The following is an 18,292-nucleotide window of genomic DNA, read 5'->3' as shown; positions in this document are numbered from 1 at the left end:
TAAAAGACCTGAGAGATGCAGTGGACCTGCACATTTCTGGGAGTTTGTTCCAGATATGTGGTGCAAAAAAACTGAATGCCTGTTCTCAGTGTTTAGTTCTAACTCTGGTGACAGAAAGGACACCCGTCAGAGGTCTGGGTGGTTCCTAATATAGCAGCAGATCAAAGATTTATTTTGGCCGTGTGCAAATACATCTACTGATGCTGCTGGACACATCTTCACTGATGTTCCTTGAATCACTGGGTGTTTCGGGTCTTTCAACATCATACACTCTCATCCAGGTGACCCAGCTGAGGCGGATCAGACCCTAGCTTGTGTCCATTTGGCAAATCTAGCTACTTTTTACCCCCATGGATCTCATCTCTTGAGCCATAGCCATCTTGAGGCTTTCTAAATCGTTCAGTGCTTTATAAACTAACCAAAGTCAAACGCATTAACAACATAATTGCATGTTTTATCAGACTTAAGATCAGAGTTCATATCAATGTAATGTTGATTCTATTGCCTCTGTACAGGATCGACATCTTATTGCTGTCATTTTCTGTGCATGCCAGAACAGCTGACAACATGTCAGTTGTATAAGAGACAGTGAAGAGACGGGTGAGACGCCTGTTACTCATTAAACACTTTAATCCTGATCAAAGTTCCTCTCCAGCTGCTGTCTTCATGGACATGTTCGCACTAGCGTGAGAGAAACAGGTTTGTGTCTGGATAACGACATGGGCTCTGGAGACAGTTGGAGGAAAATCGCTGCGTTTATTGGCGTCTTTGTGGTTTTGAAGGTATGAGAAGTATATACATGTTTGAAATTGAATCTAATTGAGAAACAAAAAAAACAAAAACATTTGTATCTCTTTTTATGTGCTAGGTGCAAGTGGTTACCACACATATCGGTTGGTTCCAATTTACTTTATTGATCATATTCAAATAAAACTTTTTTACTTTTTAAATTTTTTTTACTTTTTCGCTGTAACAATAAACGTTTCTTCCAGGTGATAATGCAGATGCTGGTGAACTGAGTGACGACATACTTGACATCAATAGAGGTATATTTTTATATATGAATATATGAAATATGATTGCCCCACCCTGATCCGACACCCCAGCCCCCCCCACCAATCCATTTGGCTAGAGTGCTGTCAATCCGACAATGGTGACTTCCATTGGATCAGAGTACTGTCACTTGGCTGCCTGTTCTGACAATCTTCCCAGCACTTGTCACATGGCCAATTCATGTTTCCATGATGACTATCCAAAATTCTGATACTATTAAACAAGCACTGGAATTGTTTTTTTTAAAGTGGCAGACAGAGCCCATAGAAAATGTGTATTGTGTTCCGATATACAATTTGTTTAAAATGAAAACAAGGCAAATTATTAATGAATGTGATATTTCATGTAGCAGATTCACATTGTGTTGTTCTATCCTATTCAATATTTCCTGTATTTCTAAGCAGATTTTCTATTCTGTATGTGACGCCAAGGAGTCCTGACCTAGCCTCACTAGCTTCCGAGTTGGAAGTGAGAATGTGTTGTTTTAACACTGGCTTCTGTTGATACATGTGATCATATGCTTGCTGACTGATATTCATGTGTACTAAACACGTGTTTTTCACTGTTTTAGGGTTAACACACCTGTTTGAGGGAGACATTGCTGTTGATGTGAGTATACAGAGAGTCTGAGTAGAGATGGTGTTCGTCAAGAACTTAAAAGCATACGCTCAATGCTTTCAATGTGTTTTGCAGCCCAGCAGGAATGCAATCCTTGATCAAACAAGACGATGGAAGTTTCCCATCCCCTATATCTTAACTGATTCTTTAGGTACACTGTTGTCAAAAGAACACATTTCCACCAACAAATAATTTGATGAGTAGGTACATGTTCATGTACTGATTTGGAAATGAATTTCCTTTATTCTAGAACTGAATGCTAAAGGTGTGATCCTCCAGGCTTTTGAGGAATACCGTTTGAGATCCTGTGTGGACTTCAAGCCCTATGAGGGCGAGAGCAGCTACATCTCCTTCGCCAAGCTGTCTGGGTGAGCTACATTTGTCCACGCTGACTCGGCCTGATTAATGATCTCGGCTGTTGCGAAAGTTTATAGGCCATGCTGTCAAGTCATCAAAGGCATTACGATTAGGAGATGTGATGAAATGAACAGTAACAGCACCTTAGTTTGATTTTGTTGTTGTCTGAATTTTTCCATTCTATCAATTCAGATGCTGGTCATATGTTGGAGATGATAGAACAGGCCAGAATGTGTCCATTGGAGCCAGATGTGACACTAAGGCTATTGTGCAGCATGAGCTCCTCCATGCTCTGGGCTTTTACCATGAACAGTCTCGCTCAGATAGAGATGACTATGTCAAAATCTGGTGGGACCAGATTGAAGAAGGTGGGTCACAACTATTTCACGTTTTGTTTTATTCATGGCTGTGGCCAGGGTTATAGGGAATACTCCAATGACTAAATCTGGTCGCAGATAGACAGACAGAAATATTATAGGCCATCTTGCAATGGGATCACACCAGCCGTGATGCCAATGCGAGCCAGGGGCTTAAAGTAGGGGGATCAATAGAGGTCAACAGTGTGGTTCTGGAAGTAACTATTCCATTCATTTTCTACATAGGTATTTTGATTATTAGCCATAATGTCTAAACCATCCAAGGGAGACTTATCACGAGCTACGTTTATGCCGCTGTGAAAGCCACAAGTCTGTATAATATTAACAGTGTTTTAAAGGTGCAGTAGGTAAGCCTTATAAATCTAACTCATATTTGCTGAAACTGACCCTATGTTCGAGTAGAACTACATGAAGCAGGTAATTAAAAAAAAAATCCGGCTCCTCTGGCACCAATTACAGCCTGTAGTGTGATTTGCAAAAATCCGTTTTGGGCTTTAGCAGAAAGGGGGGAGGGACTTAGAAGTTGTCGATGTTCAAATTTTTTGGCTAAGTCCTGGATCTTCACAATCCTACCTACGGCACCTTTAAGAAAAACATGTTTTATTCGGTATGTCATGGAGAAGTACTACACTACCCACCCATCTCTGATTGGTAGAGTTCGCTGTTACCGTGGAAATGTTTACCACACCTGTGAACAGCAAGCAAGCTGCAACCATTGAAGTCTATGATCGCTTCTGTACCCAGTCTTGTACCTTTGCCTTTTTTTTTGCCATTTTCAAAATGTTCTTTTGTGCCAAATCAAATGTTTTATGGCCACGATTCATCTCGTAGCTGGTTGGCTTTGTTCCAGGCTTAAAACTCATGATATACGCATTTTCTGAAACGTAAATGGAGATATTGAATGGTCTTTGGTGTTTTTTGCCCCCAATGTCTCCTTCCAGGCAGCGAGGCAATGGTTATGTTTAGGGTTAAGGTTAGGGTTAGCTGCCTGGAAGGCGCCGTTGGAGGCAAAAAACACCATCGAGCTTACTGAATGGGGAAAATCACTTATGGAACCAGCTATCACGGTGACAAAATCTCTCCACAGACAGACAGAAATGTAAACACCTGGCAAAGTGCGCACACACACACACACACACACACACACAATATCAGCATCGCTGTCATGGCTGATGAATTCTAACAAATTATCATACTTTTAAAAGGATAGGAGGTTTTAAGCTTCTACATATACATTTGTTACATGGTAGCACTGTTTGAAGGAGTTGATATTGTCCCTTGAGTATCTACGTGACAATGTTACTTTCTCGTCACAGGGAAGGACCACAATTTCGAGAAGTATGAGGATGACTTTATCACTGATCTGAACACGCCATATGACTATGAGTCCATCATGCACTACAGGCCACTGTCCTTCAACAAGAACGAAAGCATCCCCACAATCACCACCACCATACCGTATTTTAATGAGGTCATTGGCCAGCGGCTGGACTTCAGTGCAGTAGACATCACCAGGCTCAACCGCATGTACGATTGTGGTGAGTGACTCCTTTCAAGTCCTCCTGACGGTTAGTGAAAGGCATATGGTTCAAATCCAATATCCTGGCAGGAAAGAGGTTAATTAAGAATCTGTAAAATCCAGATCTTTAGGTAATTACTGATTTGTTGACGCACTTGACCTGAAATACATTTATGCTCTCATCTTTAAGGCTGCAGTAAAAGAATGATCACAGTAGTCCCCCTTAGCTTTTCCGATTGTTTTAGTCTTTTACACCCCTATACAGCATTACAGACAGGAAAGGAGTACATGCTCAAAATTCTTTTTTTAAGACTATTGTTTGGTCTTTTTTGGCCTTTATTAGATAGGATAGCTGAAGACAGAGAGGGGGGATGACATGCAGGAAAAGGACACGGGTCAGACTTGAACCCAGGCCACTGTGCTAAGAACTGAGCCTCACCCCTATTTTCCACTGGGCGCGTCTGCACTGCGTTCGGGCTGCACTGTGGTTTTGTTCCATCCTTCGCCACGTGCCATACCACAGTGTGGTCTAACAATACACTCAACTCACAATTCGGGATTTTAAGTTTTTTTTAACAGAATGAGCTGCAGACAAATGACTGAAAGACATTTCCTTTTTTTATATAAGCTGTGCAAAACGACAGATGTGTCCTCTTATCAAAAGTGCAACTGAAATTGTATTTTATCTGGAATAACAAAAAATGTAATAAAACATTAAGAATTAGATTTGTAAAACAATTCCCACATCATATCAACTGAATAAAAACCTCTTCAAATTTTGCCGGGTTAGCTCAGTTGGTAGAGCGGGTGCACATATGTAGAGGTTTATTCCTCGACGCAGAAGGTCCAGGTTTTGAGTCTGACCTGTGACAGTTTCCTGCATGTCTTCCCCCCTTTCATATCTCAGCTGTCCTATCCATTAAAGACAGAAATGGCCAAAAATAATAATAATTGTCTTTAAAAAATATCTTCAAAAAAAAATATCAATTAAATAAACTAAGAAAAAGTTGTGATTTCTGAAGTCAAATAAATAAACTTAGAACACGTAGTGACGTCTGAAGTCAAACAAGTGAAATCAAAAGTACATTACGCCCTAGGCCGTTTAGAAATTGCATCACGATTCATATCTCAACCAGTTGTAATCTTTATCCATTTATGTCAATTTTTAACCGATTCACAATGCATCGTTACATCCCTAGTGCTTTAAGATTTGTAGGTTGACTGCAGATAACTGTCCTGTTCCAGCCAACACACACACTCTCTTGGACCAGTGCTCCTTTGAGCTGATCAACATCTGTGGAATGATCCAGAATGAGGAGGACACCGCAGACTGGGCCCAGACGCTGAGCAGTCCAGCTGATACAGACCACACCCTGGCAGGGCGCTGCAGAGGTACCGAGCTGATTTTCTAGATCATACGCAAATATCAAACGTAAATCTGAAAACAAAAAAATCTTGTAATTAAATAAATTGTGACAAAACAGTGTCACACACTCCAGCTCCAGCTGGAGGCTTAGTATTTCATTTTCCCATCCCCCAAATGCATCATATCTTTTTCTTATGAGATTTACTGAAAAAAAGATTGAACATTTACATGAAATAGTAACATCAAAAACATGCATTTAGTGAGTGATCATTTGTGTGTGTTTTGCCCAGTGACTGGTTTTGCCATATGCAAAGGACAACAATAATGTCATTCAATTTCTTGTCTTAAAACACTATTAAAATGCTTCTTAGCTTTTTAGCCATTTGGGTAAATACTGTTGTAACAGGACATAAATAAAATTATTTTCCAATCCAAGTCATTATTATAACTCAGTTAACACAATATGTACCAATGGCCACTCTTCTTTTTCTAGATTCTGGCTACTTCATGAAGTTTGACACATCTTCGGGCGCAGCTGGAAGCAGCGCCTTGCTGGAGTCACGTATCCTCTACCCCAAGAGAGACGAGCAGTGCCTGGAGTTCTTCTACAAGATGACGGGAGCAGCTGGGGACAAACTTGTCATATGGGTCAGGACTGATGATGGGACAGGGACTCTACGCAGTTTCAAGAAGATCCACACCATTACAGGTATTTTATTTTATCATTCATGTGCCAGCACATAATACACTGTCTAATGCAGAGTGCATTCTTAAATGTTGTCACTTCCAAATCCTTATTGAAAAACACTTACTATCCATGCAGTGGTGGAGTTTATTGCATTGTAAGATTAATATGAAACTAGGCATGGGCCCGTTACTGGTTTCAAGGTGGAAACCGTGTTTGAAAAAGTCACGGTTTCAAAACCACTAACATTTTCCGTCGTATCGTTCCTGCGTTATGAGCTGTTTTTTTATGTCTTCAACAGAAAGTGCACTTTAGAAATCCCACTCCCTGCCAATGTGCAGTGTGTTTAAAAATAAATTACATTGTGTTCTAGGGCTGTTGGAACGAATTCTGAAAGTCAAATATAATTTGAATAGTAAAAAAATCAATACTATTTGAATGCTGAAATTACTATTCAAATGTTAGTTAGTATAGTTTACCAGCAGTGTTGTAATGTAACAAAGTACAAATACTTTGTTACTGTATTTAAGTAGAATTTTCACATATCTGTACTTTACTTTGTTATGGACTGTTTGTTATTTAATTAAGGGGCCACTGGAGGAGTTTCGTGGCCTCTAAACTAAAAAGACTTGACCATCCCCTTGTCAGTATTAATATTCGTATGACCCTCCTCTTGCGTGCAAGTTTGCACTTACCAAAGAAGTACAGACACCATTTGATTTTTACAGCCATGATGTACAAGAGTTAACCTCTGCATTCTCATCTTACACATCCCACTCCTCTGTTATGGTGTGGTGGCCATTTCAGTAGATTTACTCACTAACATTATTGTGGAAACACAATAAGCATGGAAACTAAATGCACACTTCATGCATTACTGCATTACTTCAAATACTAAGTTACTCCTCTAGTAAACTAGTATTCATATGAAATAAAACAGTAAAACATTGAGACTATTCAGCAAAGGACACTGGGAAATAACAAATTCAACACTGGTTGCTATGGACTTGTCACTAGGCTTCGTCATTGTATATTTTAGCACATAGGTAAAGGTGCCGAAGCTGAACATTATATTCCGAAACACATATGTTTATTTATTTAGCAGATTTTAAGTTACATTGTAACAATTTAACAATTCGCCCTTATGAAATCCAATCGCGGCACGGCAGTTTTGGAACGCAATAGACAGACGCTTAAATTCAACTAAAATGTAACGGTGAACAATCAGTGTTGGACCTACAGTCTGTTGAGATGCCTCTCCAAACTCACCATAAAACGTTAAGACATGTTAAGAAAAAAGATCCGGATTTTGCCGTAATCCAATGACACGGAAAAAAAGTAATCCACAGCGATCAGTAGATCCACAAAAAGGGTCACGGTGTATCCAGCAAGGCCGATACGAGCGTCACATTCACCAGCCAGCTCCAAACAGGTGAACGAGGCCTCTCCACTTCACCGTTTAAACAAAGTGGAATAAACATATACAAGTCCAAATCTACACAAAACCCGCAATCAATTAGTAAGCTGACATCACATTTATATACATGGCATTTAGGAAACCTTTATTGCAAGGTTGGCACGGCAAGATGTCCAGACTAGTGCAACAGTAACTTTCGTTTTTTGCGTCTCCCATCGTCAGCCAGGTAATATTTTTTTTACTAAAGCAGTATATGAAATCAGATGTATTACCTACCACCATTTAGTTGTTTTGTGTTATTTAAGATATTTATAAAATATCTGGTCGTAATTATTTCACTCATTTTTTAAACAATGCAATTACCCGTTTGAGCCACCAGGGGGGCAGTGCTCCTCCTGCCCCCCCTGCAAACTCCTCGCATGCGGTCAGACCCATCTTCTAGGGGGGCCGAGACTGAGAGCTACATGGATAAATATGCACTAAACAAGCCACTTTGAAATTTTGCTCTTTTCATGAATAAAAAAGTTGGGTGACCCCCCCGTCCAGACTAAAAAATGTTGGATGACCCTCCCCACAACAAAAAATAAAAAGACATGACCCTCCCCTATTTTCCTCCGGTGGTCCATTCCATAAATACCGAACGGTCCCTTACTTATATTTCTATAAACTTTTACTTTACTACATATCCTAAATAAAATGTATACTTTTACTCCACTACATTTCTCTTAAGCATCTTCGTTACTCGTTACTTGCAAGAAATGTTTTCGTATGTTGGGAGTGAAAGATTCTTTCTCACAAAAAATGTAATTCTGTTTCTGTTTTTTTCTTTGTTGATGTCAGACTTGATGTTTAAGAAGGTGTGGAAACCCTGAATATTAAGCTTCACTATTAGAAAGCTAATACTTTTGATACTTAAGTACAGTAAATACCAGATACTTTAAGACTTTTACTCAAGTAATATTCTAAAAGGTGATCTTAGCTTTTACCAGTCATTTTCTGGTAAGATACTTGTACTTTTACTCAAGTATTGCTTTCAAGTACTTTATACAAGACTGTTTACCAGACCTATCTTCACACTGCTGCAGAGTAAAGTTTGGCTACACCACACATACATTCTGGGATAGGAGAAAAAAAAAAAACGCTCTGGGTTGTTTGTATTTCTTTAAACCAATCACAACTGCCTTGGGCGGCATTAAGCTCCGGACACGGTGGATCTGTAGAATAGTCTTGGGAAGGAACTTGTTTTGGTGGAACATTTGCTAAAATAAAATAGCACATACAGTATAAAATAAAGTTAACTGTTAACACAATACAGTAACGTGAGCTATTTAAATGATCTGGATACATGGTTATATGTCATTTGCTTTTGCCAGTGTATCGCCGTGTGTACTTTGTCCACAGCAATCCCCTCGTCCTAGTTACATAGTAAATGCCATAAACATATTCCTTGTTAATCTGAACAATCATTCCCTGAACGAACCAAGCAGGCCTGTTTTGTTGCACAATTCAAATTTTCAGCGTGTAGCTTGCTTACCCACAGAGAGTGGAAGGTGAGGGATATCAGGCAATTATCCTATCCTATCCTATGGAAATGTACTTCCGTTGATCCAGACTACGATGGCTTTAAATACTTCCTTTCAATTCATGAATAATTCCCAATAAATATGTACAATAAATCACCTGCTTTTTGTCTGTCAGGTAATGGAGATGCTGCCTGGAAAATAGCCCATGTAACTCTCAAGGTGACAGAGAAGTTCCGCTATTCCTTCCAAGGCATCAGAGGATCATCCAACTCCTCGGGCTCCATCTTAATCGATGACATCACTCTTACTGAGACCATTTGCCCCAGTGCTGTCTGGCAAATCCACAACTTCACCCATGTTCTCGCCACCACTCCTAATGGCAGCGCGGTTAAAAGCAAGTGCTTCTACAACTCGGAGGGCTACTCATTCGGTGTAAGTGTTTACCCAAATGGAAAAGACATCAACTACCCAGACTATGTTGGTATGAACTTGCACCTCTGCAGTGGGGAAAATGATGCAGTGATGCAATGGCCCGCCGAAAACAGGCAGGCAACCATTGTTGCCATGGACCAGGACCCTGATGTAAAACTGAGAATGTCTTCTACTAGAAGCTTCACTACAGGTAGGCCCAGGTTACTGGCATTTAGGTAAAATAGAGTTGTCTAGCTTGATAAAAGGGTGAGTTTAGCTGAATTACATCTAGTTGAATATAGCCATGCAGTTAGTTAGGGTTTTATTTGCTTCACGCCAATACAATAAAGGTAGATGGAATTTTATTTGTGGTTATCACAGCATTGAAAAATGACATTTCTACGGAGCCCCCCTGGTCCCACTTTGTCAAAAAAAATTAATTATAACTATCTCGTGGCCTCAAGATAGTAACTCGTGGCCTCAAAACAGTATCTCGTGGCCTCAAGATAGTATCTCGTGGCCTCAAGATAGTAACTCGTGGCCTCAAGATAGTAACTCGTGGCCTCAAGATAGTATCTCGTGGCCTCAAGATAGTATCTCGTGGCCTCAAGATAGTAACTCGTGGCCTCAAGATAGTAACTCGTGGCCTCAAGATAGTAACTCGTGGCCTCAAGATAAGTGTATATAAAAGGAGAATGCACAATGGAGCAGCTTTTCTCCCCAAAGCAGAGAGTGCTCTCGGGGAAAGGACGCCGGGAGACGGCTGGGAAACGGCCGAAAATGATGCTGTATAAGCTGGGAGGCGGCCGCAAGGCGGCCCGCTGGGGACGCGCCACAATAACGGGATGGCGGAGGTTGGGTTTAGGAGAAACCTAACGGGGAAAGGGCGCCTTACGCGCTGGGAGACGGCCGCGGGGGACCCAGCCGCGGGGGACCCGGCCGCGGGGGACCCGCCACAATAACAGGATGGCGGAGGTTGGGTTTGGAGAAACATAACGGGGAAAGGGCGCCTTACGCGCCGGGAGACGGCCGCGGGGGACCCGCCACAATAACGGGATGGCGGAGGTTGGGTTTTAGGAGAAACTCTCTGCACTCTCTGCTTTGGGGAGAAATGCTGCTCCATTGTGCATTCTCCTTTAATATACACTTATCTTGAGGCCACGAGATACGTATCTCGAGGCCACGAGATACTATCTCGAGGCCACGAGATAGTTATAATTAATTTTTTTTACAAAGTGGGACCAGGGGGGCTCCGTACATTTCAGCACAAATTCCACAATATTTCTTTCCAAATACAGTGTCAAAAACATGAAAACAACACTGGGACCGTAATTTAAAACATATTTGCCATTACCATCAGTACCCTGATGTGTTATGTGTTTACTTTCTCCATGACCTTGGCAGGATGAGGCAGCACTGTGTTATCATACACCTGTTATGTCTCTCATTATCTCTGTATAAAATAAAGATAACTATTTACACAATACAATAACGTGAGCTATTTAAATTAGCTGGATACATGGTTATATGTCATTTGCTCTTGCCAGTGTATCGCCGTATGTACTTCGTCCACAGCAATCCCCGCTAATCGGTCCCAAAACGTCCCAGTTAGATAAAATGCTGTAAACATATTCCTTGTTAACCTTAGCAAGCATTCCCTGAACGAACTAAGCAGGCCTGCTTTGTTGCACCTGTGTTACCATTCTCTCAACTTATATAGCATGAGTTCGTAAGCTGGAAGTTCCACCACAATCATCATGGTACTACATTCTGTGTGGTTCACCTGTTACCTGTTATTTAAAAATTAAAAACAAAAAGAAATCCATAATCTTTTACCCTATCACCGTCCCTTTCTGTTTGTTCTGGCCAAACCTGTTCATCTTGAACAATCAGGCTTCACATTATGTCCCATGATGCAGTCCAGTTGGTCAGTTAGGACAGAAGCAAACAACTTCTCTCATTTAAGGTGGTTTATTAAAGTGGAATAATAATAGAGACTTGTATACAAGGATCTTTCAAAAAGAATGCTGTTCAAAAGTCACAGCTCAATATATGAAAATGTGCAGGCTGTGATTGCTTAATACTAAGGCGGGAGGCTGCCGTGGTTTAAACTTTGACGCTTCTTGGTTGGTGCACAGGCTGGTCCCAGCTTCTTGGCACTTGATCCATCCAATGGTAGAGTACAACACCCTGAAAAGAGATTTCCCGCTCTCCCTTCCCCCCGGGTATTGTTCACTCGTTTACAAGGATGGTGTCAGGTTACTTTAAGAAGAATTCAAACTATTTCAACCCAGTCTAACTGCCTCCACACCCTCAAATGTCAGTGCTCTGTGTGTGTATCATTATGTGTATGTGACTTTGCCCAAGAACAGCCATTCTTTTAAGATGACTGTTCTCTACAGTACTAGTAAATATTCCTAACACCCACCCTGACTTGTGTCAATGTGTCAAAATCAATATATGGAATTCAGAAATGCACATTCGTTTATAATGACTATTTCCCCCCTCAGACTCTGATCCCCGCTGGAACAAACCAACAGCGGCTTCGGGAGCGGTGTGGGATGACAGCTGCCAGTGCCACCGCGGTAAAGACTTTGGCTGGAGCACATTCATTTCTCACAAGCAATTGCACAGGAGGAGTTTCCTCAAGAACGATGACCTCATCATCACTGCTGAATTTAATGGTGAGAATCAGAAATATCAGCTCTACTCCCCAGCTACACAGATTATTCCTACATCAAATAGTCTGCCAAACGAACGCTAACTTTCTAATTTTAAAAACAAAAGGCTAATGCAAATGATCATGGGCGTAGGAAGCATTGGAAATGTTGGTGGGAGAATCTTAACGGGCTCTGGCGGCCTTCCCAAAGACTCAGAGAGAGCAGATGTCATTTCCTGTATTCTGGTGCCTTTTAACACAATCAGAAAGGAATTTATTGCCACAGCAGTCACGTGGAATATGCCTTGGTGATTGGTGCATACGTACACAAACAAACATATTAAACATGAATAAGAATAAACAATAAATACAACTAGAACTGCAAGCAGTTATGACGGGGTGCAAGCCACCGATGCCAGTCGCCCCCGATGCCCCAGAGTGCTCGAAAGCCTGACGGTGGGGAGGCAAACGTCAGTAAATATTGAGAGGTGTGAGCCGCAAGGTCTGCGGTACATTGCCGTTGCAAATGTACCGTTTTAACAGTTCACTTCCATGCATATACAGACAGGGCTGGACTGGGACAAAAAAATCGGCCCTGGCATTTTTGGCCCAGGCGGCCCACGCCCACTGTGATTGGTCAGACACATTCCCTGCAGAAATATGCGTGCATTCTATGATATGAGTTGCCTAGTGTTCTGCGTTCATGTGATAGTTTTGGATCCTTCAAAAGGGGTCTTAAGTCTTATCTGTTGATCTTACACTTAAATAATTAATTAATTCTTAGAGTTATGATTTGTATATTTATGGTATTTGTTTATTTAAAATTTATTTATTTTATTATTATTGATATTTGATATTGTATTGCCATTATTGTTATTATTACTATTTTGCTTAATATTGGCTTAGCAACTTTTAGAAACTGTTTACTGTTCATTTTAACTATTGTAAGATTCATATTTTGTCGCTTTGGACAAAAGTGTCTGCTAAATACAATAACCATAACCATAACCCTTCCCAAAAGCTACAATAAAACTGAGAGTAGTATATGCCCTGGAAAAGAGCACCAATACAAGAGAAGCTAATTAAGCAATTCAAGGAACACTGATGCTTGTATCAACACTGATTTTATAGATCACACAGACTTTTCAGCTACCCAACAGGCCAACCGCTAGCATTTTCAATGTAACCGTAAGCATTTAGGTTACCTGACAGCCACTAACTTTAATGTTACAGCCAAACTGCTTGTTGTCGTTATGACGTGAGGCGCACATAACGTGCGCGCACGCACGCACGCACGCACGCACGCACGCACGCACACACACACACACACACACACACACACACACACACACACACACACACACACACACACACACAGCCTCCCTCCCTTCCTGAGAGTCCCTGTTAATGTGCCTACTCCTTACCACGTTGTCAACTACTCTCTCTTCCATCTTTTCCTCACTCGCTCCCATGGGCCTGTCATGGTCACTCTCCTCCTTATCGGCTTCTTCCCTGTCATGATGTTGTTTCTGCTTCTTTGTATAGCCAGCCACCTCTCCTCCTTCCTCTACTTCAGGTAATGCTGATGGTGAAGAAGCTACTACAGCCCCAAACATGTCAGAAATTTTTGCACATTTTGAGGCATCCGCCTGTAGATTCTTAATCTTTTTCTCCCGTAATTTCTCTGCTCCTCCCTTGCGCTTTGGTGGTCGTTTGTCCATTTTAACGTGGATGCTAAACTTCCAGCATATGCATAACTATTACAGCTCGTGTCTCAGGGCCGGGAGTGGGGAAGGGGGTTCCTGGATTTGATTGGGTCAGGCCAGTGCCAATAAAGACAATTAACCAATGGGATGCTGTCAGGTCTGTATGGGCTGGCGCGGCCAACAAAAAAGAAAAAGAAAAAAAGGCCTATAAATTATATCGGCGATTCGGCCCAAAAGTGCGTCGGCCCACTGGGAAAATGCCCGGTATGCCAGATGGCCAGTCCAGCCCTGTATACAGACTACCTTCACCAATACAAAAACACTGCCCGGTCCTACTACCACTCACAGCTCATACACTCCAGCTCCAACAACCCCAAGACTCTCTTCTCTACAATAAACAAACTTCTTAACCCCCCTGACCACAGGGGACAGCGAAATGAGAGAGTGACTGAGAGGGTGGAAGGGTTGAGGCAGGTATGGTGGTTGAAGGAGCAGGGGAGGTGAAGTTCTTCAAATTCTTTGCTGATAACATTTAATTTGGCCGAGATATGATATGATATGTGTGTGGTAGCTAGCTAGGAAAATCTGTTTGGTCGTCAAATGCGCATACTTTAACGTAGCAAAATTCTTTGAATAACTTTTTGTCAGGTCAATCTGGAGATACTACCTGCCAAGTTTCCTGCCAATCGGTCGCACGGTCTAGGAGGAGATCAAAAAAGAAGGTTTTTGATAAATCACGATTTTTCACGCGGAAATGGGTGTGGCCTATATGAGGAGATTCAGCTGGATCCAGGGAACGTGTGGATATATGGTTTTTGAATGTGCGGTGTACGGTGTGGGAGTTATAGAGCCATGCGGGTTTTTTCTGCTATAGCGCCACCTAGTGGTGGAAGTGGGTCAATTGTTGCGCCTGAGGTCCTTGCGGAGTTATGGACCAGTCCTGAAAATGGCACCCCCCCAGCATGTATGGTTTAGGCTGTAGTGGGAGTTTTACGCGGAGAAGAATAATGGAGGAAAATAATCCTAAGAAAAACAATAGGGTTCCACAGCCCTGCTGTGCGAATGGCGTAGCTTTGCTACCGCCGGTTCTTCCAGACTTGGGCTTGGACCCCTAATAGACATAAACAAATATCTACTAAATAGTGGTAGGTGGTTTTATATTTTTTCTGGCAATACTAGCATTAGGAAATGATGGTTACATTTTGTAATTTCACCCACAGGAAGTGGTCGGCCCCAGATGTTATTTTTTCCTAAGATGTTTAAAAGCAAAAACTACATAAATTTATTTGATTGATATAAATTGAGAATCTCTTTATGCTTGCATGCAATTTCTATTAAATTAATTTAATTAAAATTTTCTATGTTATCAAATCAATAAGTAAAGAAAGAGTCACTTGTCCCACCCTCATATATTGGCTCCGACCCATGCAAATGCCGGTTTAGTTCAAATTAATTATTTCAGATTCCCTTTTTCCACTGCTACTTTAAATCTTGTCTCACTTCCCTCATACATATTCACACCTTGCCATCTTGAATGAGATAGCACGTTATTTAACATTTTCATCAACTTGTTGTTTCGTTAGATTTGACCCACCTGATCGAGACTGAGGTGCCTGTCGACCCGGCCGCACAAAGTAATGACATCCAAGATGAGAAGCCAATCAGCGAGGTGAAAATGAGACCGGAGGCTCCAAAACACAGAGAAGCCCGTGCTGCCAACCCTTGTCATCCCAACCCTTGTTTTAACGGAGGCGCGTGTGTGGAAAGTGAAGGGAAAGCCTCATGCAGGTGTGTACATGTGTATTTGCATTACTAAATGTGTACATTTTTATTGTAGGAATTTCAGATTTCTTTTTGTTGAGAATTGGGGATATTTCACCTCTGAAAGATATGAATTCAAATTCCATGTCAATTAGGCACAGGCTAATGCTAAAGTAAGCATTTACATATTGCTTGCACCCATACGTATTTAAAAGTTAAGTGTAGACCACTCTCATGCCTGAGTCATGAGCCAGAGCCAAAAGTCCATTAGCTTAGCTTAGCATTAAGATTGGAATCAAGGTGAAATAGCTCGCCTGTCTCTCTCCAAAGTAAAGAAAATGTTTTGCCTACCAGCACCTCTAAGCTAAGTAATTAGCATGTTATATCTTTTTGGTCTAACATATACAGAAACAGAAATGTAAAAACGGCAGTTTGTGGTTTTATGGACAGCTATCTTGTGTTTTGCAGCTATTACTTGGTGGCAGTGACTTATTGGAGTTTTGTCATTACCAGTGTTTGGTTGATGATGGATGAACTGTTCTGTGTCAAGATACACCTCGTAACTCCCTCTAAAAAACACAAATTTCTGATTTTGTACCGATTAAAGAAACAAGATGCTACGTGTTAATCGATGAGCTGTTGGGAGGTGGATTTTTAAAATTTGGAGCCTTGCGAGCTGTTTCCTCTCTTTTAGTCTTGACACCATGTTAAACTATGCTAATCCTTACTGGCTTTATTTGTATACTTAATGCACAGACATGAGAGTGGTATTGATTTTCTCTTCCAACCTTAGCAAATAAGCCCATTTCCCAAAAATGACAAGGTAAAATTTATGTGAACCAACCCTAGGGTGTCATTTCCACTGGGGACGGGGGGGGCATGTCCCCCCCACTTTTCAAAATCCCATTTGTGTCCCTCCCACTTTCAAATTGTGAACATTTTTGACTCTATAAAATGATTCTTCTCAAATCTTGGTGATCGCCCTTATATTAAACAATAAAAAAAGTAAAACCTCTTTTTCTGCGACACAGTTTAGTACTATTCTTTCTGGCAGAATTCATCATTATGATCAACTTAATTATTTCCTGGATTTTGTATCATCATAGTCCCTAATGTATGTAGAAATGCAGGAAATGGGATTCAAATCGAAAACATTTTTCTGGCGGAGCACCCCTAGTTTTGTGTCCCTCCCACTTCTCAAACCAAAGTTACACCCTTCAACCAAACTTTTTTTGTTTCCAACAAAAACACAATCTTTACCGTTTCTCTGTTACTACAACAGAGTAGGGTTTTCTATCTCTTCTAATATACACACCCCATTGATCTTAATGTAATACTGCTGTTTGGTATAGACAAAGTTATGTATGCACACTGCTTAAATTACTCTTGCTAGCCAGATGACAAATAACTCAGAAAATTCAGTAAGAGGCCAAAGAGAATCACATGTTTAGCATGTGTATTTGTGTGGACACTATAGTTCAAAGCAATTACTTATGCTTCAGGAAATAATTTTGCATAACTAAAAAAAATGATATCTGTTGACTTTCAGGTGTGCATCAAGCCAGGCCACCTACTACGCTGGTAAGAGGTGTGAGAAACTGAACATAGACCAAGGCATTCTGGGAGCTCTGATTGGCGGCGCAGCAGGGATCGTAGTTCTGACACTGGCCATCTTCACTGTCATCAGGAGAGCTCAGTGAAACACATTTCAGAGGAATATGTGAATATGTGTCTTCTGCAGTACCAATACTGGAGAGAGAAGTATTAGTATCAGTTTATAGGCTCATTTATGGACACTAAAACCCTGGGCTTATATCTGGTGTGCCCCCACATGAAATACTTACATTTTTCCCCCTTACACTATGGCTAGAAATCAAGCCCCAACAACTAAAGCAAAAATTTCAACTGTCAAATTTAAACATTTTGCAGGAGAGCAGTAGTGTTGTGTCTTAAGTTTGTTTGATGTGTATAATAAAGATAATCCTATTTAGTCCACTAAAGGTTATGAAAAATGTATAGTTTGGATTGAAAATTCTGAGTCATGCATAGTGTAATGAACAATAAAAGACATTATATTCATTTATTTCAATACATCTTTTTAGATACATACGCTGGTTAAACACACAAAGTACAGAGGTTATAGTTCACTTGGAATAGTGTAGATTTACAGACTTTCCTTTCAATCAACATTATCAAACCAAGCCAAAATCTATGTTCTATTATACAGTCAACTCAATATAGGTTTACATAATTCACAACAAATAATGAAAGGTTCACTTGGGTTTTTTTTCAACCTGGACCCTTTTTTCCTATGTTTTTGTGTCTGAGTGACTGATGAGACAACAATCTTTGAAGTTTGCAATTCTGGAGCTGTTTCTGGTTAAACAAAAAGGATTTTACTCTTTAACAAAAAATGTCTTTTTCTGTAAGGATCCTTTCCATTATGTTTTCACATACTTAGAATTATAATCTGAGCCTGTCGGTGGCAAAAACAGCAATTTTAGTGGCCGAAATTGAGGATGCGTATTTGCCCTATCGGATTAAATTGCAGCCCGGATCGTTGCTGCCAGTTACAGCTTTCTCGCTCAATACTGGACCAATTTCAAAGATTTTAGTATGGGAAAATAGGATCCAGGTTGAAAAATACCAAAAGTACCTTTTAAGTGCTTTGAGTCACTATGGATCCAAAGCCTCCCCTTAAAGCTATACAATAACAGTTCAGTATTGTGTGTCACTCTATGGCACTTACAATGCAAATCATAAATAATCTGTATCTGCTTTACCCTTAAGAAAAAAACATAGCTAGATTTACATACAACTTCCTACAGCAGGATTTGACC

The 18,292-nt window shown here is 40.8% G+C and overlaps 1 protein-coding gene across 1 annotated transcript; it reads left to right on the top strand.

Moving 5' to 3' along the window:
- The first annotated feature begins 649 nt into the window (after positions 1 to 649).
- Positions 650 to 17,321, top strand: mep1a.2 (meprin A, alpha (PABA peptide hydrolase), tandem duplicate 2). The gene is made up of 14 exons (XM_031295506.2): positions 650 to 782; positions 869 to 893; positions 993 to 1,046; positions 1,625 to 1,662; positions 1,747 to 1,822; positions 1,922 to 2,039; positions 2,221 to 2,396; positions 3,722 to 3,943; positions 5,170 to 5,316; positions 5,784 to 5,999; positions 9,091 to 9,537; positions 11,837 to 12,010; positions 15,275 to 15,479; positions 17,002 to 17,321. The coding sequence occupies exons 1-14, from the start codon at positions 720 to 722 to the stop codon at positions 17,150 to 17,152; spliced, it is 2,112 nt and encodes a 703-aa protein (XP_031151366.1). The 5' UTR covers positions 650 to 719; the 3' UTR covers positions 17,153 to 17,321.
- Positions 17,322 to 18,292: the final 971 nt, after the last annotated feature.

This window comes from Sander lucioperca, chromosome 9 (genome assembly GCF_008315115.2).
Source record: "Sander lucioperca isolate FBNREF2018 chromosome 9, SLUC_FBN_1.2, whole genome shotgun sequence".
Classification (NCBI taxonomy): Eukaryota; Metazoa; Chordata; class Actinopteri; order Perciformes; family Percidae; genus Sander; species Sander lucioperca.
This window is presented reverse-complemented; position numbering and strand designations above follow the sequence as displayed.

Coding starts and splice junctions, on each gene's coding strand:
- mep1a.2 (XM_031295506.2), top strand. CDS start 720: ATGGGCTCTGGAGACAGTTGGAGGAAAATCGCTGCGTTTATTGGCGTC. Junction 894..992: donor AGTGGTTACCACACATATCG/GTTGGTTCCAAT, acceptor CGTTTCTTCCAG/GTGATAATGCAGATGCTGGT. Junction 1,047..1,624: donor CATACTTGACATCAATAGAG/GTATATTTTTAT, acceptor TCACTGTTTTAG/GGTTAACACACCTGTTTGAG.